Consider the following 19326-nt stretch of genomic DNA (forward strand, 5'->3'; position numbering starts at 1 on the left):
TGCAAACCACATTAACAAGACAAACCAAATGGGATATAATGACAACAATAGATCACACAAGCACAGCCTATCCCCATCCCTCCCTCTCAAAAACTCATACACTCTCACAAAGAAGACCCAAATGTAGACACACTCTATGAAGTGAATGACCCCTCTCTGCTTGGTGTTCCTCTGATAGGAGAGCTGTATTGAGGTCACGGGTCACTATTTTCCTGTTGCTTACATCAAGCTGATGAGAACAGAAGAGGAGAGAGAATGCAAGGGCATTGTGACATCACAATGAGACGGGATCTGTTCATCACTCTTACAGGCCACTCAAAGCTATCAACATACTGTGGGTAGCACATCTCTGAATGTGACTGCGAAATGCTATGAAACATTCAGAAATGAAACTAATTAAAAGTGTATTTAGATGATATTCCAGAGCAGGAGTTTCCATCTTGTTTGCAGAAGCAGAATGACCTAAAATGTTTACTTGAAGTATTGCTAACCTTTCAGAAAATATGAATGTCATAACAGCTTCTCATGTAATTGGATTTTTAAAAAAAATTAAATTTAATATTTTTTAAAGATCATGTAATTGTTTTATTCATTATAATTCTATATATGTTAGTATATATACTATTATGTGTTTATTAGTGTTTTTAATTAGTTTTTATACTATAATATAATAATCATTTATATTCTAGTTTTCATTTTCAGTTTAGTTAAAATTTTAGTACTTTTTTATATACATTTGATGTTTTTATTAGTATTTTTTAATATTTCTATTTAGCCTCAGCTTTTATTTAGTTTCAGTAATTCTAATATTTCAGATTTAACTAGTATTTTATTTCAGCTAGGTGCTTTAATTTTTTAGTTTTAAGTTTTTCATCTAACATTATTTTACTTCAGCTTTATTTCAGTTAAAAAAATCGTTTTCATTATTTTTAGTTAACGATAAAAACACTTAAACCCTGTTCTATTGTATAAAAATAAGCCTATATACTTAAACCATATATAAAATATGTGCATAACATTACATAATTTTAGACATTTTTTTTAATAATTCTACACATAATGACAAAACACCTTTTCTATTTTCAAAATTCTATTTCCAGAAGATTAATACAATCGTCTTTATGGTTTTAGTTAGTTAAGTTACATATGAGAGCAAAACAGTTTGACAAAACACACAGGAGTCACATAAAAATCAACAGATGTTTAGTGTGTGGTTAATTTTACTCTAATATTCATACAGACATACAGTGACACTGGGAGAATAGTGCTTCCATCAATGATAAACACTCCAGCGACTGTGGAGTTTATTGCAAGTGATGAATGTGGAAAAATCTTTGCCTTTCTTTAGTTATTCAGGATACTGTTGATAAGAAAGGAGTCTAGTAGTCCAGGAGACCCATCTTCCTCTTAAGGGACTCGGGCATCTCAGGGGGTGGTGGACGGGGCAGACGGAAGTACACCTTCACGGAGTCGTAGATGAACCACTGGAGAGCGGTCAGTGTGCCAATCATAATGATTCGAGCAAAAAGACCCTTCCACACACCTGTGGGAAAAACATTACACACATATAGACCTGTTACTAAGCGGTGCTTATCTACCCTTTAGATCTCATGACATTTAAACATGCCAATAATTAACCATCTGAGATAAAAGAACAAAATGAATTGGTCATTTTTAATTTCTAATGAGATCCCCATGATACTGAGCTGATCTGATGGAAATAAGTCCAGGAACAACAGCCTCCTCTTTTGGTTATAAAGAGTATTACATCCATCTGCTACCTCAGTGAAATGGTGCTTCAAGGTCTAAAGATTTTTTATGAGCAATTTATGAGCACTATAACAACATTAACCATGTATAAAAAGTTTTTAACAAATAAAATAAATCAATCAATTTGATGGGGGAATTAACAATATAATACAAACCCATGCTGAAGATACGTGCCTGTTTTTTTGCAGGCAAAATTGATTTAGTATAATAAATCTTTTATTTATTTGGTAAATATATATCTCTATGTTTAATTATAGAAACAAGTACATTTTGCTAAACATAAATCAATCAGTCAATCAATCTACCACAGGAAAGTCTTTTGACATAAATTGCAAATGCTACGGTTTACATCTGTATCGTGTTTTTTTTATTATTATTATTATTTAACAAGATAATGTTTAACTAGGTATATGCTATGAAATAGTCTAAAAGTTGCTTATTTAAAATTGTTTGTCATAAAATAAAGATCAGGCAAATAACAAACTTTTTTCAGTTGAAATCATCCACAAATTGACTCCAGATTACATTTGGTCATGTAACAATGTTTTCTTGGAACAGACCTCCAATTGACCCGTTACTAATGTGACAGGAATGATGACAAAGTATAATAACTGCTTTTTTTAATGTACTTGATTTTGCTCGGTCAGTCGTGATATTCTGTGGTGAAATATTATTTTATAATGGCCATTAAAATGTATAAATTACGGTTTCCTATCTGTTCTAGCCACTCCTGTCTTTTCTTCTTACATAATAAAATAATTCCAATTCAAATCAGTATTTTATGTTTATGATTGTATTTATTTGGTAAGTAATCATGTGATAAGCAAGACAGTGTACAGTATGCTGGACATTATGGTAAATCAGCCCCCTCAGGTTTTTTTCTTTGTTATTTGAACAACAGCTGTTGACTGTTAAATGTTATATATATATGTATTTGCAGTGACTCACCTGCGGGTCCCAGCCTTTTCACCACCTCAACAGCTGAACTGCCTTTCTCTTTATTCAGTACAGACACCACAGAGTCAGCGGGATGGGACACCACAGCACAGAACACGCCAGCTGAGGACAGACATCACAGCTTATAAGTATCTATATCATTCCATGCAAGCTTGAGCCGGCACTCTTTACAGAGAAATATCATGCTAAAAGGTATGCTTCTAAACATGTATCTAAGGGCCTGACAACTTACCAATATAACCAGCAACAAAGGTCACCACCAGCTGCTCAGGTTTGGAGCACTCACTGCGCGGTTTTGGTACTATGTACTTGTACAGCATCTCCACGGTTCGCTCGAAACAGGCAAACTTCATCATGGTGTAGGGGATCTGCCTCAGCCACAAGGGATAAACACCTTTATAGAACCTGCACAGACAGTAACACCCACAATTAAGACTCCAGCAGAGTCCTCTCAAGGGCCTCAAGGGCCTATTTTGCTAGTGTGGAGATTTGAATAATCTAAAAAATGTTTTTCCAAGCACCTGGAAAGGTTCAATGAATATTACATTTCCTTCATAGAACTATTGATACTGATTAAATTACCTTAATTTTCAGCATAAACCATCTAATCCTCAACCATCAATTAAAAAATAAAAATTTAAAAAAAAAATGTATATTTTTTTATTTTTTAACTTCATCAGAATGGTAAGAAATTAGATTTTTGGGGCACTTGATAACTTAAAAAAGAAAGGTTAAAAGGTCACGTGATTTTCTTAGGCAAAAATGACGGTCATAGGAAATGAATTCGAAAAATGTAAAATACAGAGCAATTTTTTGGGTCATAATTTACAAATCAGCAACGACTATACACACATATAAAAAACATAAACAAATACAAAACACAAAACCTAATAAACATAAACAATTATATCTGAAAATACTCTTATAAGCAAATAGGGCATTATTTTAACTTAGTGTATTAATTGGGAAAAAATATTACATTTGTTTTGCATTATTTGATATAAAAATAAATCGTGTATAATTTAGAGGTAAATATGGTCTAGTACCATGAAATATTTCTTAAAGAATAAATATTACTGAAACAAAATATAGCATTCATTTAATCAACAAAAAAAAAATCTTATTTGGTCTCTTTAGACCTCTGATGATTGTAAGTGTGAATCCTCAGTGTTAAGTATCTACTCACGCTTTTAGCCCCTCCTCAGCATGCATTTTGGGGGCGCACTCTCTCAGGGTGTTAGCATAGCCGGGCTGCGTCTGGATGCGCACTTTGCATGCTTCCATAGGAGCCAGTGCAATATCGGCGAAAAATTCAGCACTGGCAGATGCGGCCAGATACACTGATGTCCTCCACAAATAAGCATTCTCCTGCTCACCAGACCAAAACAAACAACAGCAGTGATCATAAACAAATATGCAAAAATATACGTGTTCTGGGACAGTCTTTGCAGATCTTCTTTGTATCTCCAAAGTAGAGACTCACCTCTCCAAGCATGTCATTGTACAGCACCTTAAAGACTTCATAGAAACCGAACTTGCAAAGGCCTTGCATGGAGTAACCAATGAATGTAGGAGCCCACCCTTTGCCCAGACCCCTAAAGCCATCCTCTCTCAGGGTCACTGAGAAACCATTGAAGATGGACTTGTACTTAACTGGGTCCACCTAGAAGAAAACAGGCATTTCCCAAAGTCTGGCTAAGTCAAAACAAGTAGGTAACTTCTTTAGATTTTTACACATATAGCTTTAATGTTACATTAGAGAAGTAAAACAAACACCTGTATGCGGCATTTAATGAGGTCGAGGGGCACGACTGCTGTGTGTGTGAGACCACAGCTCAAAACCCCACCGAAACCACAGAGAGCGTAATATTTATTTGACCCATATTCACAGCTCACATCTGCATCTGAGGGACATACAAAAAAAAAATTAACATCACAAAATTCATCACAAACATCAATACTGTCAGTGTGTGATAAAACAGAGGAAAAATACACTGAGCTTAAGTCAGTTAAAGCCAATTCAATGTGTTTGGAGCCCAAGGAAGTGAAATAAGATGGTGTACTCAATGGCACAATCATTAGAGTGTCCTTCATGTTCAAGTGCATTTTTTTCTTGAGAAAAAGCGTCTAGGAATTAACAGTCAATAATGACAAGGTAAAGTCTATTAGCCCTGAGTGTAATCCTTGTGGAGGAGGTTAATTCTTTACGGATGGAATGATGTGCATTCTGTCAGTCCGAGTGCACTTTAAATACAGTAGTGTAATTTCACTGAGCATCGTCACAACACCAGCAAACCTTTCCAAACTCTTACAACACATAAAAAAACAACAACCTAAAAATACTAACAAAATAATAATAAAAAAAAAAAAAAAAAAAAAAAAGAGGACAAAATAAAAAATAAATCAAACAAAAAAAATAAATAAATATTGAAATATGTACAAAAAAACCAACCTAAAACATCATCTATTTTGGACAGAAGTCTACTACTTTTTGCAACCAACTTTCCATTTCAGGAGATAAAGAAGAACTTCTTACCATCATAAGCTGCTGCAGCAAGTTTGCGTTTTCTCTGCAGGCTCTCTTGTTGCTGATCTGGTTTGATGGAGAAAAGAGGAGCCTGGAAAGGATTCGACCGTGCCAGCTGTGTTAGGGTGGTTGGGTACATTTTCACCAGGGTTTACTGCTGAAACAGACAGGTGACGATTAAAAGCAAACAAAAGCTAGCCTTTTTCGCATACAGCCTTTTTTGAAACAGTATTTCTCTCTCAATCAAGTTTTTCAGAAACTCATATTGAAAGAAGTAGTGCACTCACTTGTCGGTTGTAAAGAAACGGCGCCTCCTGGGTGCATCAGCGGCAAGTGAATCTGAGACATCAGATGACCTCAGACTAAATCACCCTGACCTTCTGTGACGTCATCACACTTGAGTGAACACCAATCCATTTGAAAGAGGAATTATGGGCCACACTAGCATTCATATACCCCACCCATTTATCAATTACATCACTCTGTGTATTGAGTTATTGGTGCAAATATGAGTCCATCTAAATTGTAGTAACTGATGGTCGAGTCTCACTGCAAACCTGAGCTCATGGTAGCGTGTGTGAGCTTATTACGCACAGCAGAGGCTGGTGTAAGGCGATTAAACTCAATGAGATGGTCTATTCCTGGATCAGAGCACAGCGCTGTGCAGTTATATCCTCCTTACCTACAGTCTACCAGATCAAAGTGAGGTCAGACTTTCCAGTGTCTCTGTGAAGAACTGCAATGTAGCACAGCAAACCTGTTCTCTCACCCTTTAGACAATTCAATTAGTTAAGAAGATTTAGGTTAAACATATACACACTCTTATAAAAATAATCCAAACTGAAATTGATGAGGAGGTAAACCGCTTTATTAAGCCATATTCTGTCAAATACATAAAAAGTACCTGAACCTTCCAAGCTTTATTTCACAAATCCACAGCACTGTGTAATGTAAAATAAATACATATTCAGATTATTGATTCGTAAATGTATCATGGTCTTAAAAGCAGAGTAAAGGGCATGATGGCGGGCGTTTTACTCATTGTCCAGTTCTCCTAATGTAACAACAAGTATAAAGATCTTGCAAAGTTTAACCCAAATTCGTTTTTTAAGACATTTAAAATGTTATATTGACGATTTATAAAATACATTTTCCAAAACTGAGAAAACAGTTTTCAAAATATTGTTTTTAGAACTAGATGGTATAGTTCTTCTTGCAAACTCTCAATTAATGCAAATCTATTGACATTTATAAAAACTTTTGCAACTCCAAGATCCCAAATTAATAAAAGTGATTAAAATGATAAAAATAAAATATTAAGTGACCTCACATTGCAAAACAGTTTATTGAAAATATTTGTATTTCCACAACATACATAAATACTACAAGGGCATCAGTGTTAAGATGGATACGGCACCTTTAAAGAGCTACATGTGAAAATAAATGCAAAAATATTGTCACAAGTAGACACTAAATGTAGTTTACAAACAAAGCAAGTGTATTTAGCCGACTCCTTCAGCACTTCAACTCAGAATCCCATTCGTGGACAGCACCAACATTATTCTGTAAAATAAAGTACAAATGAAAAACAAAAAAAAACAAAAAAACACTCACTCAACATACAAAGGCAAGAAAAGTCACTGTTTTAAAATTATAACCAGGTTTTTTTCCTCTAAACCGGTTCATTTGGAAGAGAGCATGAGCAGACATACATGATGCAAAAGCTCTGGGTTTCTGTCTTTGTATGAATCTATAAAGATCGCAGGTAAAAGTCCACAGCTGCTGAGTCAACAGAGAGATGCACTGGCTGAGTACGATAGAGAGGGCAAAGAGTGGGGCGACTGCATGACATTCATTTGCTGGTGCGATCATCTGCTCCGTTCTGCTTGAAGAGTCCAACCTCATCAGTCTCCATGGCCTGGTAGACAAAGAACAGGAATCCAGCGACCGCACTGAGCAGCAGAAGCTGCACCCACACTGGCAGGCTGCGCCGCGCTCTGCTCTTCACAGCAGGGGGCGCCGCGGGCTTGGAAGCGGTTAGAGGGACTGCGGCCACGCGAGGAACAGATCGGGTCTCTGTGTAGGTGGAGGAGGAGCTGGTTTCTCTGAGCTCCTTAAGACGGAGACGGGATTCATCCAGCCATGCGTCACTGACCAGGGGGCGGCCAGCTGCTCCTCTGATTGGTCGGCGACAGGTGGCACTAAAATTACATTTGAAAAATAAACTTAATTTAATATGGATTCTCTGAAAATAAGTCTTAATTTTTGGGAAAATTTAGCTTCAAGGAAATTTACCTTGTTTTAAAAGATTTTTTTGATATAAACTAGACAAAAATACACACACTTTTACAAAAAGTATTTTACTTTGTCCATTTTACGTACGTTTGAAAAAAATATATACAGGTTAGGGTTAGCTATGTTTATCTGCAATCTTTTGCTACTTATCTTTTATTGGAACTTATCTGTTGTTTGTGTGTATGTATTTTCATAACACTAATTTTGTTCAGAATTATTTTATTTTGAAAAAAAGCAACTCATGCCTACAATCACTTGAATAAACCTCTTTTATGATAAGTATATTAATACTTTTGATATTTACTTGGAGACAAACTAAAAAAAAAAGTCAGGGAGTGTTGAGGGTGCTACAACTGTCTGAATAGAAACCAAGTTGTTTATTACATATATATATATATATATATATACATATACATATATATATACACATATACATATATATATACACATATATATATGAAAAATGTAATATATATATATATGTATATCCACCAAATGTCATGTGATGTGGCGAATAGGCAGACAAAACAAAAATCTCTCAAAATATCAAATTATTTTGATATTTCAGAATATCAGTTGGTAATGAGTAAAATGTAATAACCCCCAAAAAGACAAGTATAATGAAAACAAAAAAAACAAATAATAATCATGAATAAAAATATACATATACAAATAAAAATAAAAAATAAATTAATAAAAAAAATAACTTTTTTTACCTTAAATACATTTAGCAAAATAATGATTGAGATGATTATTATTTGTACACTCACATATATTCAAGATCTAAGGAGAACAGGTCATTACTTTTTACTAAGTTTCACCATTTAATACTTTATAATCAAATGTATTGTTTCTTCAAAATAGTATAGCTTTAGGGGGCGTTATAAACCAGATTTTTCAAGACTTGGACACCCTTATTAGTGTCCGACCCTCTGGTGGATAAGGCTCTGGTGTTTGATGAGTGTGATTGCTAGAAACCTCTGTCCTCCATACCTGATTCCAGTAGGGGTGTTGAGGTTTTCAGTGGGAAAGATCTCTTTAAGCACATCTCTCTCTACCGTCCTCGGGGTCTGATCAATAGCCGACACCTTTTCAACCTGCGCACAAAGACAGAGCCACAAAGACGTGAAAACTGGGGCAAGATATTACACCACCACAAGTGCTGCGATACTGAAAATCCATGACGAAAGTGACGTGACATTCAGCCAAGTATGGTGACCCATACTCAGAATTCGTGCTCTGCATTTAACCCATCAGAAGTGCACACACACAGAGCAGTGAACACACACCCAGAGCAGTGGACAGTCGTTTATGCTGCGGCGCCCGGGGAGTAGTTGGGGGTTCGATGCCTTGCTCAAGGGCACCTCAGTCATGGTATTGAAGGTGGAGAGAGAACTGTACATGCACTCCCCCCACCCACAATTCCTGCCGGCCCGAGACTCGAACTCACAACCCTTTGATTGGGAGTCAGACTCTCTAACCATTAGGCCACGACTTCCCTGTTGACAGCTTTCACTTTAAAAACAAAAGAAAGAAAAAAGTGTTATATAACACCACAGTAGTGCATAATCTAAGTGCCAAAACTTGTGAATCCCACATTTCCTCATCTCCTTTACACACCTGTGGAGCCAAACACCATACAGCTCATGAAATTACCATTGCTGACTTTGGCGTCTCCGTCTGGCTGCTATCAAGTCCTCGGACAGAAGTGATTTGGGAAAAGAAAGGGGTGATTTTGGACTGTCTAGTCTTGGACTTGGTCTTTGGTGAGCCAAAGCTCTCCTGATAAACCAACAACGTGAATTACAATTGCACTGTAACCTATTACCAAGTCAAAAACAAACATCCAACAATGAATCAACTGCAAACCTGGGAAATGTCATACGAGACCAGAAGAGAGTCCTCTGAAGCCGTACGGGACGCAGAATCCCTAAAAGAACTTGCGTGTGATGGGAAAACCTCTCTTTGGCCATCACAGGAAGGTGAAAGACGGCTCACCATGGGTATCAAGGGTTTGGTTTGACTCAAATGAGGCTTTGAAAGCGTTGATACAGTGACAGATTTGACTTCCTGCACCTTCAGAGAAGAAACAGAACCTCATGAGCTATTAAAAGGAATGTTTAAAACAGGTATGGATTGCCGTGAGACATACCACAGGAGCACGGTTCACAGATCTACAGCTCAGCAGGTCTTGCATACCCTGGCCATCCACCTGAGACCATGAACATTTCAATTAAGATCCTTTATGTTGCACAAATATGCATTCCGACTAGATGGACAAAAGTACAAAATGGAGATTTAGAGCTAAAAGCAATCACTAATGATGGATGCATGTGTATCATCACCTCAACACAAGCAGTGTTAAGCAGGGAAACTAGCGGCTCTCGATTGGACGCTCTAATTGGAGGAGAAGTGATTTCAGCTGCATTCTCATCAAACTACAGAGACACAAAAAACAATTACCAACTCTATTAAACATGACGCTTTCATTCTCAAGTTGAAAGACATGGAAGATTTATAGAAGGTTGGCACCTTGTCAATGGGAGTGGCGCTATGTAAACCAGACACGGTTGACTGGTAAGGAGAGTTGTGATGTTTTAGTGATTCAGACCAGTCAGTCGCAGACATAGAGGAGCGCTTTGAGGGTTTGGGATCCTTTGGTTCTGCCTTTAATATGACACCATAAGAAACACTGGCACTAGAACATGATGCAGCTCATATTCATGTGTGAGGTTTCTTCTGGACCTACCAAAGTTTGTGCTTTCATCCTCACCAGAGAAAGAGAGACCTCCTTCACTACTGAGGACTCAGAAAAATCCTATGAGACATGATTTCCAAACAAACAAATGAGACACGTTGTTCCAAACCTATATGAATTTATCTTCTGTTGAACACAGAAGATCATGTTTTAAAAGAAAGGCTGGTCACCAAATGCTGGTAGCTATTGACTTCCATTGTATTTATTTCATACTATGCTTCCAGCAAATGTTTGGTTTCCAACATTCTTCAAAATATCATCTTTTGTGTTCAACAGAAGAAACTCACACACGCAGGTTTGGAATAACTTGATTAAATGATAAAAACTTCAATCGTTTTTCCTTGTCAAACTGAAGTCTCAGACAAGGTTTTTTTTAAGCAGAACGACACCTTATCAGTGACAGGAGCCTCATTCAAATCAGGCCGCAATGAGCGAACTGGTGCACTGCGTCGTCTCAGAGATTCAGTCTTAGATGAGAGCTTTGACATCCTGTCTGTGAGCAAAGGTCTGGGCTCTTTTCTTGCTGCCTTTAACGTAAGGATAAAAGCATGTTCATGAGATCAGGATAATAATTTAGGCAGTTGGCACTAAGCTAGTGTCATGGCCACCTACCACAGGTCCTGTTCTTCTCCTGTCTTGAGAAACAGAGACGTATTCGGCAGATGAGAGCTCAGAGTTCTCCTGAAAACACCACACATGCATACAAACCTTGCTTACCATTGAGTAACAAAGTATATTATAGCCTTGGCTCACAAATGAGCTCAACCAAACCCTGTCCACCCGTGTGCAAACCCAAATGTGTGTTTTTAACTGCATCACCACACCCAGAACCCAGGTGATGCACATTAATATCATAACCACAGCTTATGTTACAGTGTCGTCGCTTGCAGGAACCATCTGATCCAGCCTGCGAGAAGATCTCTTCAACTTTCTCTTAATGTTCAAAACATCCTCCTCGTTATCTTCCTCCTCCTGCACATCACACAACAAAAGGTCTAGAACTTTCCATGCATGAGTATGGAGCTTATCTGATAGTGACAGCAGGTATGACAACATTCAAATATAAAGCAGTCATGTGACCTGCAGTAGGTCAAATCTCTTCTACACAAGGTGGTGCTACTGAACCCTTAACAGAAAATATGCAGGTGGGGACGTCACATGGGGGCAAAAATTTTTTCATTATTATTTTTTTTTTAGAGAGATAAAAGGGCGACAGGATACAACGATTGTACTGCCTAGAACAGCTTTTATGTGAATCAAGATCCTCTGAAAGTAAGAAGTCTTTGATGAGAGAATTCTCTTGGCTTTGTTAACAAGTGACCTGAATAAATCTACAAAGAGATGCAAAACTGAGTAAAGTCACACAGGTGTGTCTGGAGGAAGCGAGGGAATAAGAAGATAAAAGAGGATTAAAGTCTGGGCCAAGTTGCAGCTAAAGTGAAAAAGGAAAGGAATATGAGACAGTGGGAGTGCTAGCTGTAATTGACATCATGTGAACATATTTTCAGTCTGCAGATTTTGCTTCATTTGCCACATACTGATAACTTTGGCCCGACTGATTAATTTGTGGATATTAGACAATCGTCCTTAAACTAACGGTACCCGCTTTACAGAAGCGACATTTGGCCTTTGTGTCAATTTTAAAAACCAACCACCATACTCAGTTGACTAATTGGCTTTCATATTTACGTGAATGTTGAACAAATATTGTGCAAAGTGAAAGGAATTGGACTGTTTCTGTGCACTGATATTTGCAAATCATTTTACTCCTGTGATGAGATGCATTTCTGAATGAGAAAGCAACAAAATAAATGAAAAGGGCAAAACATTTTTTTATATACCAGGAAAATGTGAAAAGTAACCTACATACCAGAATTAAGCCAAAACTAAAATGAAAGTTAAATTAATGCTGGAAGAATCATTCAGAGGAAAAACCAAGCTATTATACCTTCATTTAATATTACAAATAACATTTTTATCTTTGTTTTGGAATAATGTGCAATGACGAAATGTTCACAGTAAGAAGTGTGTAAAAGTAAATATGATTTTGATATTTGATATGCATATTGAGTTGATTAATATATTTAACACTGCCATTCAAAAGTTTAGGGTTGTTCTTTTTTGAAAGAAGCCTCTATTTATTTGATAAAAAAAAAAACAAACAAACAAACAAACAGTAAAAACCGTAATATTTTGAAATAATTAATTTTATGCAACTGTCTTTTAAAAACATTTTAAAATGGAATTTATTCCTGTGATGGAAAAGCTAAAATTTCAGCAGCTGTTAAACCAATTTTGTATATGAACAGTAGTGTATATCTGCCACCTCGCTCCCGAGATATCGACATAGCTCAACCACTACTAGGGGCCGTTTACACGACAACGTTTTCAGCCTTAAACGGGAAACTTTTAAGCATTTTGCCTGTACGTTTACACAATGATGTTTTGGGGAATGAAAACGCATATTTTTGAAAACGGGTCTCAAAGTGCAGGTTTTTGAAAACGCCACAGTTATCGTTTACGTGTAAACACCCAATATGGGAATCTTTGAAAACAGTGACATCATGTGCATGCTTAGTACGTGTAGACATGCGCAGTAGTACGTGTCGATTTTAAAGGCAAGCGTGAACAAACATACACAACAATGACAGAGTACATGGTACTGTTGCTGCTGCTCGAGAGTTTGCGAATGCTTCTTCAGCAAAGTGTGGATTTACTTCACCAATATTACAACCAACAGCGGAGACGCATCATATACAACATATAATCGTCACTTCCCTACTGGTACCGTTTACTTACAAGGTGACAGCGCCATCTACTTGCCTGGCTTACATAATACAGTGTTTTTGGCCGTTTTCGTGGATCATTTTGAAAATGTTGTCGTGTATGAGAAAGAACAGCACATTTCCTTTGTTGCAGTTAAACGGATTAAACAATTTGATTTAACTGAGATGCATTTTGGCAGATTTACAAAAGAAACAAACAAGGAAAAGGAAAAGCACAAGCAAGCACAATGCTCAGTTTTCTTCCTCCTCACCCTGTTGTGCTGGCCACTGCGTGTTCTGCTAGTCACTGGCGCTTTCCCTCTGCTCCTGATTGGTCTCTCCACAACTGGAATCGATTCGGCCTCTATTTCCGGTTCAGGTTCTGGCACAAACTCAGCGGCTGGAGCTACCGTTTCTGACAAACAATCAAAAGAGCATTTTTTTTTAAACATGTATTTCTATAAGTATGTGCTTAAAAAAGGGATCTGTTTGTCCATTACCTTCCTCCTTGTCGCTGTACTGGTCTGAGTCTATGATGCCATTCTGTCTGCCGTCTGTCTGCGATATCTCTGAGGGAGGGGCCACAGTCTCAGGAGGACCTTGATCCAACAGCTTCTGAAGCCTCTTCTCGTAGACCTTCCGAGTGGACGCTGATGTGATGAAGACATTGGTTAATGTCGGTGTCAAATCAGTAAACTTCTAATCATGACAATATTTCTGAAATATATTGTTTGGTAAATCGCTTTGGCATCATCAAAGGGTTCTGTCCTATTCATAACAAGCAGTAAGAAAGTCTGCTGCATTATCTGAAGAGCTTTCCAACATCCATTTAAGGACATTATGACTATTCAGGCCAGAGTTGGATAAACACGCAAAGCTGCATGCTTGGCTAAACTGCTGATTTACTGATAGCCTTGCACAATACCACAAGACAACTGGATTATTCCAGAAGCGAAAACATTTTTGGGTGGTTGTTTCGCAATGTGACATTTTATATTTCATGAGCTTTTTTTGGGAGGGGTATTTCAATAGGTGCAGTTCACACACATGAACCATTTTCTACCAGCATCTGACAACCAGAACAAGTCAAAATACGTAATCTCTTATCATTTAACTTTTTTTGTTGTGCCATATATCTTTAAAATGCCACTTGGTTTGATATTTTGTTATATAAAACAATGGAGTATTGCTTAAGTCTATGAATACTTTTTGGTGGCCCACTGTTGAAAAATTACAATATCTGCAAATATTTACACTTCATGTTTGAATCTTAAAAACGGCTCACCGACAATGGGTCCAGCATTCAGGCCATACTTTAGTAAAAGGTCCTTCAAAGCCTCGTTGCTCAAATCAATGACATCAACATCCTCTGGACGAACTTTGTCAGTTTTCCTGGTGGCTTTCTGTGAAGAAAAATCACATTATCTTTACAAAGTGAATATAGTGGTTTAGTATTCACATGCACTTTGCAAAGCTGTAGTACTGCATGTGAAAATGACAAACTTGTTAAAGCAACAGGTGTCTAAACATGCCTGATAGGCTCCTGATTACACACTGGAACAAGACACGAGAGAATAACAGTGCCCTGCCTGATCCGAAACACAAGCAAGTTTTCAAAAGGAAAATATGAGCATATTCTTTACATCACCTCAGCCCTATATACACACTATTACCTATATGAAAAACTAGCTGGGTGGAGTTTAAAAACAAACCCTATGAAGAAAACATGTGCCTAGCATGTAACTGCAGGAGCAAATGTTTATTTGGATAAACCAATGAAATTAAATTAGGCAGTGAAATGAAAAATCAATAATGCTTATACAAAGTGCCACTGAGATAGTGGCAGTAGGGACTGGAGGCATTGAGAACACAGACTTTTGGAGTGGGACAAAGCACGAACAATGCAAATCCAGCCACATTCCATGGAGTCAAGCCCTGCTCCATAAACAAAACCATGTGACCAAGGAGAAATGGTGAAAACAGTGAAGTGTTATGAAATGAGAATGTGTTATGAGGGACAGGAGGAGATCGTGAAGGCGCATGAGCTTCACTTAGGGGCCTTCACGGGGGCTGATCATAATCACAGCATTCCAGCAGGACGGAGGGAAAAAAAAAAACCTTTCCTTAGTCCAGAGACAACTCCCTCATGCCTATAAAGTTTCTGCCAATGTCAGACTCGGGGTCTGTGGACAAAATGGGTTTGAGGTTTCATAGAGACTCAGGCAAACTGGATTTGAATTATGAAAAAAAAAAAAAAAAAAAAAAAAAAAAACTGCCTTTTGTAATACATAACCTGAACACAAATACAAATAGTACATCAGTAATTTTTACACATTTTGAGAACATATTTTAACATTCAATATTAGTGAATTTACAGAAAATGGCTAAGTGTAGTTAGTATGCTTTGAGGATGTTGCATTCTCAAGTGACAAACTAAACCATTCTTTGTAAATTTCTTCAGCAATAAACTGCCTCTTGATATTTCAGATGATTTATTATTTTTATTTTTTTAAATTTCACTACTGTAGTATCATTTTTGGTCCCCACTACCACTATCCAAAACAAAATTGAGCATCTTGATGCTCAAAAACTGAAAATAATGTGATTGAAGTAACTAAATACAATGCATCATACTGTACATTATATATATATATATATATATATATTTTTTTTTTTTTTTTGCTTTTCTGACATTACTTGTTTCAAATTTCAGATCAGCAAGATTTATTGGCCATTTTCAGAGCTGGTTTTTCAGTCTGGGAAGTGCTTTTCTATAGAAAGGGTTCCAGATTGAGCACCAGCACCCTGACAGACCTGAGCCAAGTCCTGTGGATTTACACCAGACCGACCAGAATGCTGTCAGCACACGTCAGAAATTTGCAATAATGAGGTATGATGTTGTTGGTTATCCACAATTTACCCAATTGTGGTTTTTGCATTACAGCTTCTAAACCAGTTTTATTGGAACACAAAAAAGCACAATCTGGTCAAAACACTTAACATACGTTTGAAGATCAGACAACTAGATTGAATTTTAAATCACTGATTGTTAATTTGTATATGCTAGCTATTATATATATATATATATATATATATATATATATATATATATATATATATATATATATGATTGTGATGTATGTGGGAGTATGCTGCAAATTACTTTCCCCAAGGGGATAAATAAAAACTGACTGACTGACTAATGGGCCACAATTCATGCAACTTACAAAAAAAACAAATAAGAGTGAAGTATACTATGCTTGTCAAAATAAACATGCTAAAGAGGTGCCAAATCACTCACATGTTTCAGAAATTATCCGAGAGACAGACAGCATCTTTAAAGAGGAATGCAAAAACACACACACACCTGGCAGCTGAAGCAGAAATTCCTCTTCACAAGAAAGTATTTCCTTAATAAAAGGACCAAACCCACTATGAAAACAGCTTTGTGCTGCTCGCATTTTATCCTACAACTCCTAGACCTGTAACTTCCCATTCAATCACTTGTTTAAGTCAGCGGTTTTCAAAACGGGGTCCGTGGACCCCCATGGGGCAACAAAAGAGTCCTAGGGGATCTATGGAAAATTTTAGGGAGAAAAAAAAAGTGCTAAAAAAAATGAATAAATACATAATATAAAATAAAATGGGATTAAACTAAAATGAAAAGTTGGTTATAAATGTAAGCAATTTATAAACAAATGGATTAAAATAAATAAAAATGATTAAAATAAATCATATATTCAAGTATATACACATCCAACTGTACAACACTTTAGGCCTACTATAGGCCTAGCGAGAAAAAAAAAAAAACAATTTTCCATATTCATAATATTAATTTTTTACAGCACAAACTACCTCTGTATAAATGACACACACAGAGTAGAAAAACCCCAATTTTAATGATCTGTTTACCAACTTAACTTAGAGTAGTCTTTTATACCCGATAAATACGCACTGATATATTTATTACTAAAACACATCTTGGCAGACCAGATGAAGAGGGGGTTAGTGACAGAGAAACTCTCCTTCAGGAAGATTTCACAGTGACAGGCCACACTACCTCATTCACTGCCACTGGAGTATAGAGAGGTGCCTTTAACATCAGTCATCTCTGTTAAAACATAAAAGGTCTCGGTGTAGTTGTCCGGGTAGAAGTTCAAGGTAATCGGGGTAGGCTGAACAGAGGTCGTCTGATATGGGTTTTTCTCTGGCCGATGCCGATATTTAGAAATCAAGGCAGCCAATGGCCAATTCTTTTCAAAGACACATTCATACAAAAACACCTGCGCTGCATTTAAATTGTGAAACTTGCAGTGCTCAGTTTTGATATTGTGACGAGCCGCCACAAATAACTGAAACACTGGACACTGCTAGAAGTCAAATGGCCATAGTGATAACAAAAATGAAAGTTCACACAAATTACACAGACTGCCGCAGACGAGCCATGACATCGTGGTTATTGTTGGACCCACAGACACATTTGGTAAGGAAAGTTAATGTGCACGCTGAAGTCAGCCCAGAAGTTTCATCTGAATTGCACTTGTTTCTACTTTCTCATGCAAATGACTTGTTGCACTTATGAATATGATAAGCACAGTCAGCATATTTTTTTCTGTTTTATTTAAGAATTACCCTCTAACACTAGCATTCCCTATTCTATCTACTTGTTTTTCTTTTATTTATTATAAAAACAAAACAAGCAATCAAACACACACATTAACTTTTAGGCGAAACCTCACACAAGAAAACTTAACTTGTAGTATTCACTCTGAAATCTGTATAAATAATGGCAACAACTTACCTGATATATATATAAATAAACGTTATAACTTATAAGCACACTGTGCTTATTCAAGTGCAGACAGGTATTAAAAATGAGTAACAAATATGGAGAACAGGTGTTTCATGACTTCAGCATTATTCATGAAATGCCAAGGACTAGCAACATCACCAGATTTAGATGCATAGCAAAACAAATCAAAACTTTTTGAATTACTACGGTATGCTAGGTAAAAATTTCCACAGAATGAATCTTCCCTCAAGTATTCATACTTAAGCTGGGGCTTTTACGTTTCCTGTGACTTGAATGCCTAAAACAGATGTGGAAGACATGTGTGGGAGAGATACGTTATAATCTCTGCAAGTCATGCATTCATGATTTTAAATGGATTTTAAACACTTGATTGAAAAATAAAGCAATGAATCAGACCGACGCATTTACGCGGGAAATTGTCGCACGTTAATAAGATGGAGCGTTCGAATCGGTTCTTTCGAACAGTTAGCTTCAAAACCGTGTTCTAAAAATGATTCTTTCAAGGCACTGTGTATAAATGTGATACCTGAAATTTCTGCGAGAAGTAATATTACAATAAGCGTTCAAATAAAGCAATAAATACATTTTGCTGTTCCAGACGACATATTTGATTAATTATACGTGTTTTGATTATATCTTCAGGGCTTTTATTGTAATTCCAAGAGACCAAGTTACTTGCAGCTGTGATTCAGCTCATAAGAAGTCATTTAGAACGACACGAGCAACACTTTTCCTGTTCTACTAATTCTCTTTTCGTGAACGAATCGTACAGACCTGTTTGATAATCTGACTCTATTGATTCACTGAAATGATCCAACTCATAAATAACGATTGATTCGTTCACGAACCGGACACCACAGTAAAAGTTGGCCATGCCGGTTTGTTTTCAATTGTGAGGCATGTGCACGGGCAAAACCGCACACTTGTGACATTTATTTACTCTGATAATCCTAACCTCTTCATTTTACTCCAACAAGCACGCCTTTAGAACATGCACGACTTGATACAACAGATAAAATTCGAAACTGCATCAACTCAATTTGATTCATTTTACATGCAAATCAAATAACCAGCCAAAACAAAGCAAGCATCTCCAAAACAAGGAAGCTCAAGCAACCCACCCTGCCAGAGCGGCTACTGTTGGAGACTAGCACGGGGGCTGGAGGCAGTTCCTCGTCGCTGGAGAAGACGTCTGGAGAGCCGCTGCTCTTTTTGTTTTGCGCGGTCAGATTCTTCAAGTACAGTTGTACGTATACGTCCTTCTTCTGTTCGCCGTTCGGCAGAGCCACATTATGGGCCAGCAGTGCACTTTTGAGCTTATCTTTAGTGAGCACAGACGGGTCCTCCAGAAAATCCGACATGTCTGTTGGCTTGAGCAGGACACTATCGCTGGCTGAGACTGATTTCTTTTATGGGATCAGTGACCATCTTAGGAGAGAGA

General features: G+C 37.1%; 2 protein-coding genes across 5 annotated transcripts; both read right to left on the reverse strand.

Annotated features, from left to right (window-relative positions):
- Nucleotides 1-1188: 1188 nt before the first annotated feature.
- Nucleotides 1189-5968, reverse strand: slc25a3a (solute carrier family 25 member 3a). Of its 2 annotated transcripts, none has more exons than XM_042722023.1 (8): nt 5542-5968; nt 5264-5408; nt 4504-4631; nt 4211-4390; nt 3914-4095; nt 2960-3132; nt 2719-2829; nt 1189-1543 (listed from the first exon to the last, which is right to left on the reverse strand). In XM_042722023.1, the coding sequence occupies exons 2-8, from the start codon at nt 5391-5393 to the stop codon at nt 1380-1382; spliced, it is 1068 nt and encodes a 355-aa protein (XP_042577957.1). In that variant the 5' UTR covers nt 5394-5408; nt 5542-5968; the 3' UTR covers nt 1189-1379. The 2 variants fall into 2 exon arrangements, with proteins under 2 accessions (XP_042577957.1, XP_042577958.1); XM_042722024.1 differs by having other exon boundaries at nt 5264-5411.
- A 612-nt stretch (nt 5969-6580) lies between these two features.
- Nucleotides 6581-19300, reverse strand: LOC109070098 (lamina-associated polypeptide 2-like). 3 transcript variants are annotated; one of them, XM_042722020.1, is made up of 15 exons: nt 19007-19300; nt 14358-14475; nt 13573-13722; nt 13345-13487; nt 11181-11279; nt 10920-10988; nt 10697-10834; nt 10299-10358; nt 10082-10216; nt 9895-9987; nt 9702-9761; nt 9419-9625; nt 9206-9331; nt 8543-8646; nt 6581-7455 (listed from the first exon to the last, which is right to left on the reverse strand). In XM_042722020.1, the coding sequence occupies exons 1-15, from the start codon at nt 19244-19246 to the stop codon at nt 7107-7109; spliced, it is 2091 nt and encodes a 696-aa protein (XP_042577954.1). In that variant the 5' UTR covers nt 19247-19300; the 3' UTR covers nt 6581-7106. The 3 variants fall into 3 exon arrangements, with proteins under 3 accessions (XP_042577954.1, XP_042577953.1, XP_042577955.1); XM_042722019.1 differs by having other exon boundaries at nt 10299-10367; XM_042722021.1 differs by lacking the exons at nt 9206-9331; nt 9419-9625; nt 9702-9761; ... (4 more) ...; nt 10920-10988; nt 11181-11279 and having other exon boundaries at nt 19007-19297.
- Between the last annotated feature and the right edge of the window lie 26 nt (nt 19301-19326).

This window comes from Cyprinus carpio, chromosome B4 (assembly GCF_018340385.1).
Source record: "Cyprinus carpio isolate SPL01 chromosome B4, ASM1834038v1, whole genome shotgun sequence".
NCBI lineage: Eukaryota > Metazoa > Chordata > Actinopteri > Cypriniformes > Cyprinidae > Cyprinus > Cyprinus carpio.

Excerpts from the sequence above, each read along its gene's own strand:
- slc25a3a (XM_042722023.1), bottom strand. The coding sequence starts at position 5,393 with ATGTACCCAACCACCCTAACACAGCTGGCACGGTCGAATCCTTTCCAG. Across the intron at positions 4,096-4,210 it reads ACAATGACATGCTTGGAGAG|GAGAATGCTTATTTGTGGAG; the intron begins GTGAGTCTCTAC and ends TCTGGTGAGCAG. Across the intron at positions 2,830-2,959 it reads CTTTGTTGCTGGTTATATTG|CTGGCGTGTTCTGTGCTGTG; the intron begins GTAAGTTGTCAG and ends GTCTGTCCTCAG.
- LOC109070098 (XM_042722019.1), bottom strand. The coding sequence starts at position 19,246 with ATGTCGGATTTTCTGGAGGACCCGTCTGTGCTCACTAAAGATAAGCTC. Across the intron at positions 10,217-10,298 it reads GGATGAAAGCACAAACTTTG|GCAGAACCAAAGGATCCCAA; the intron begins GTAGGTCCAGAA and ends GTCATATTAAAG. Across the intron at positions 9,332-9,418 it reads TCTCGTATGACATTTCCCAG|GAGAGCTTTGGCTCACCAAA; the intron begins GTTTGCAGTTGA and ends TTGGTTTATCAG.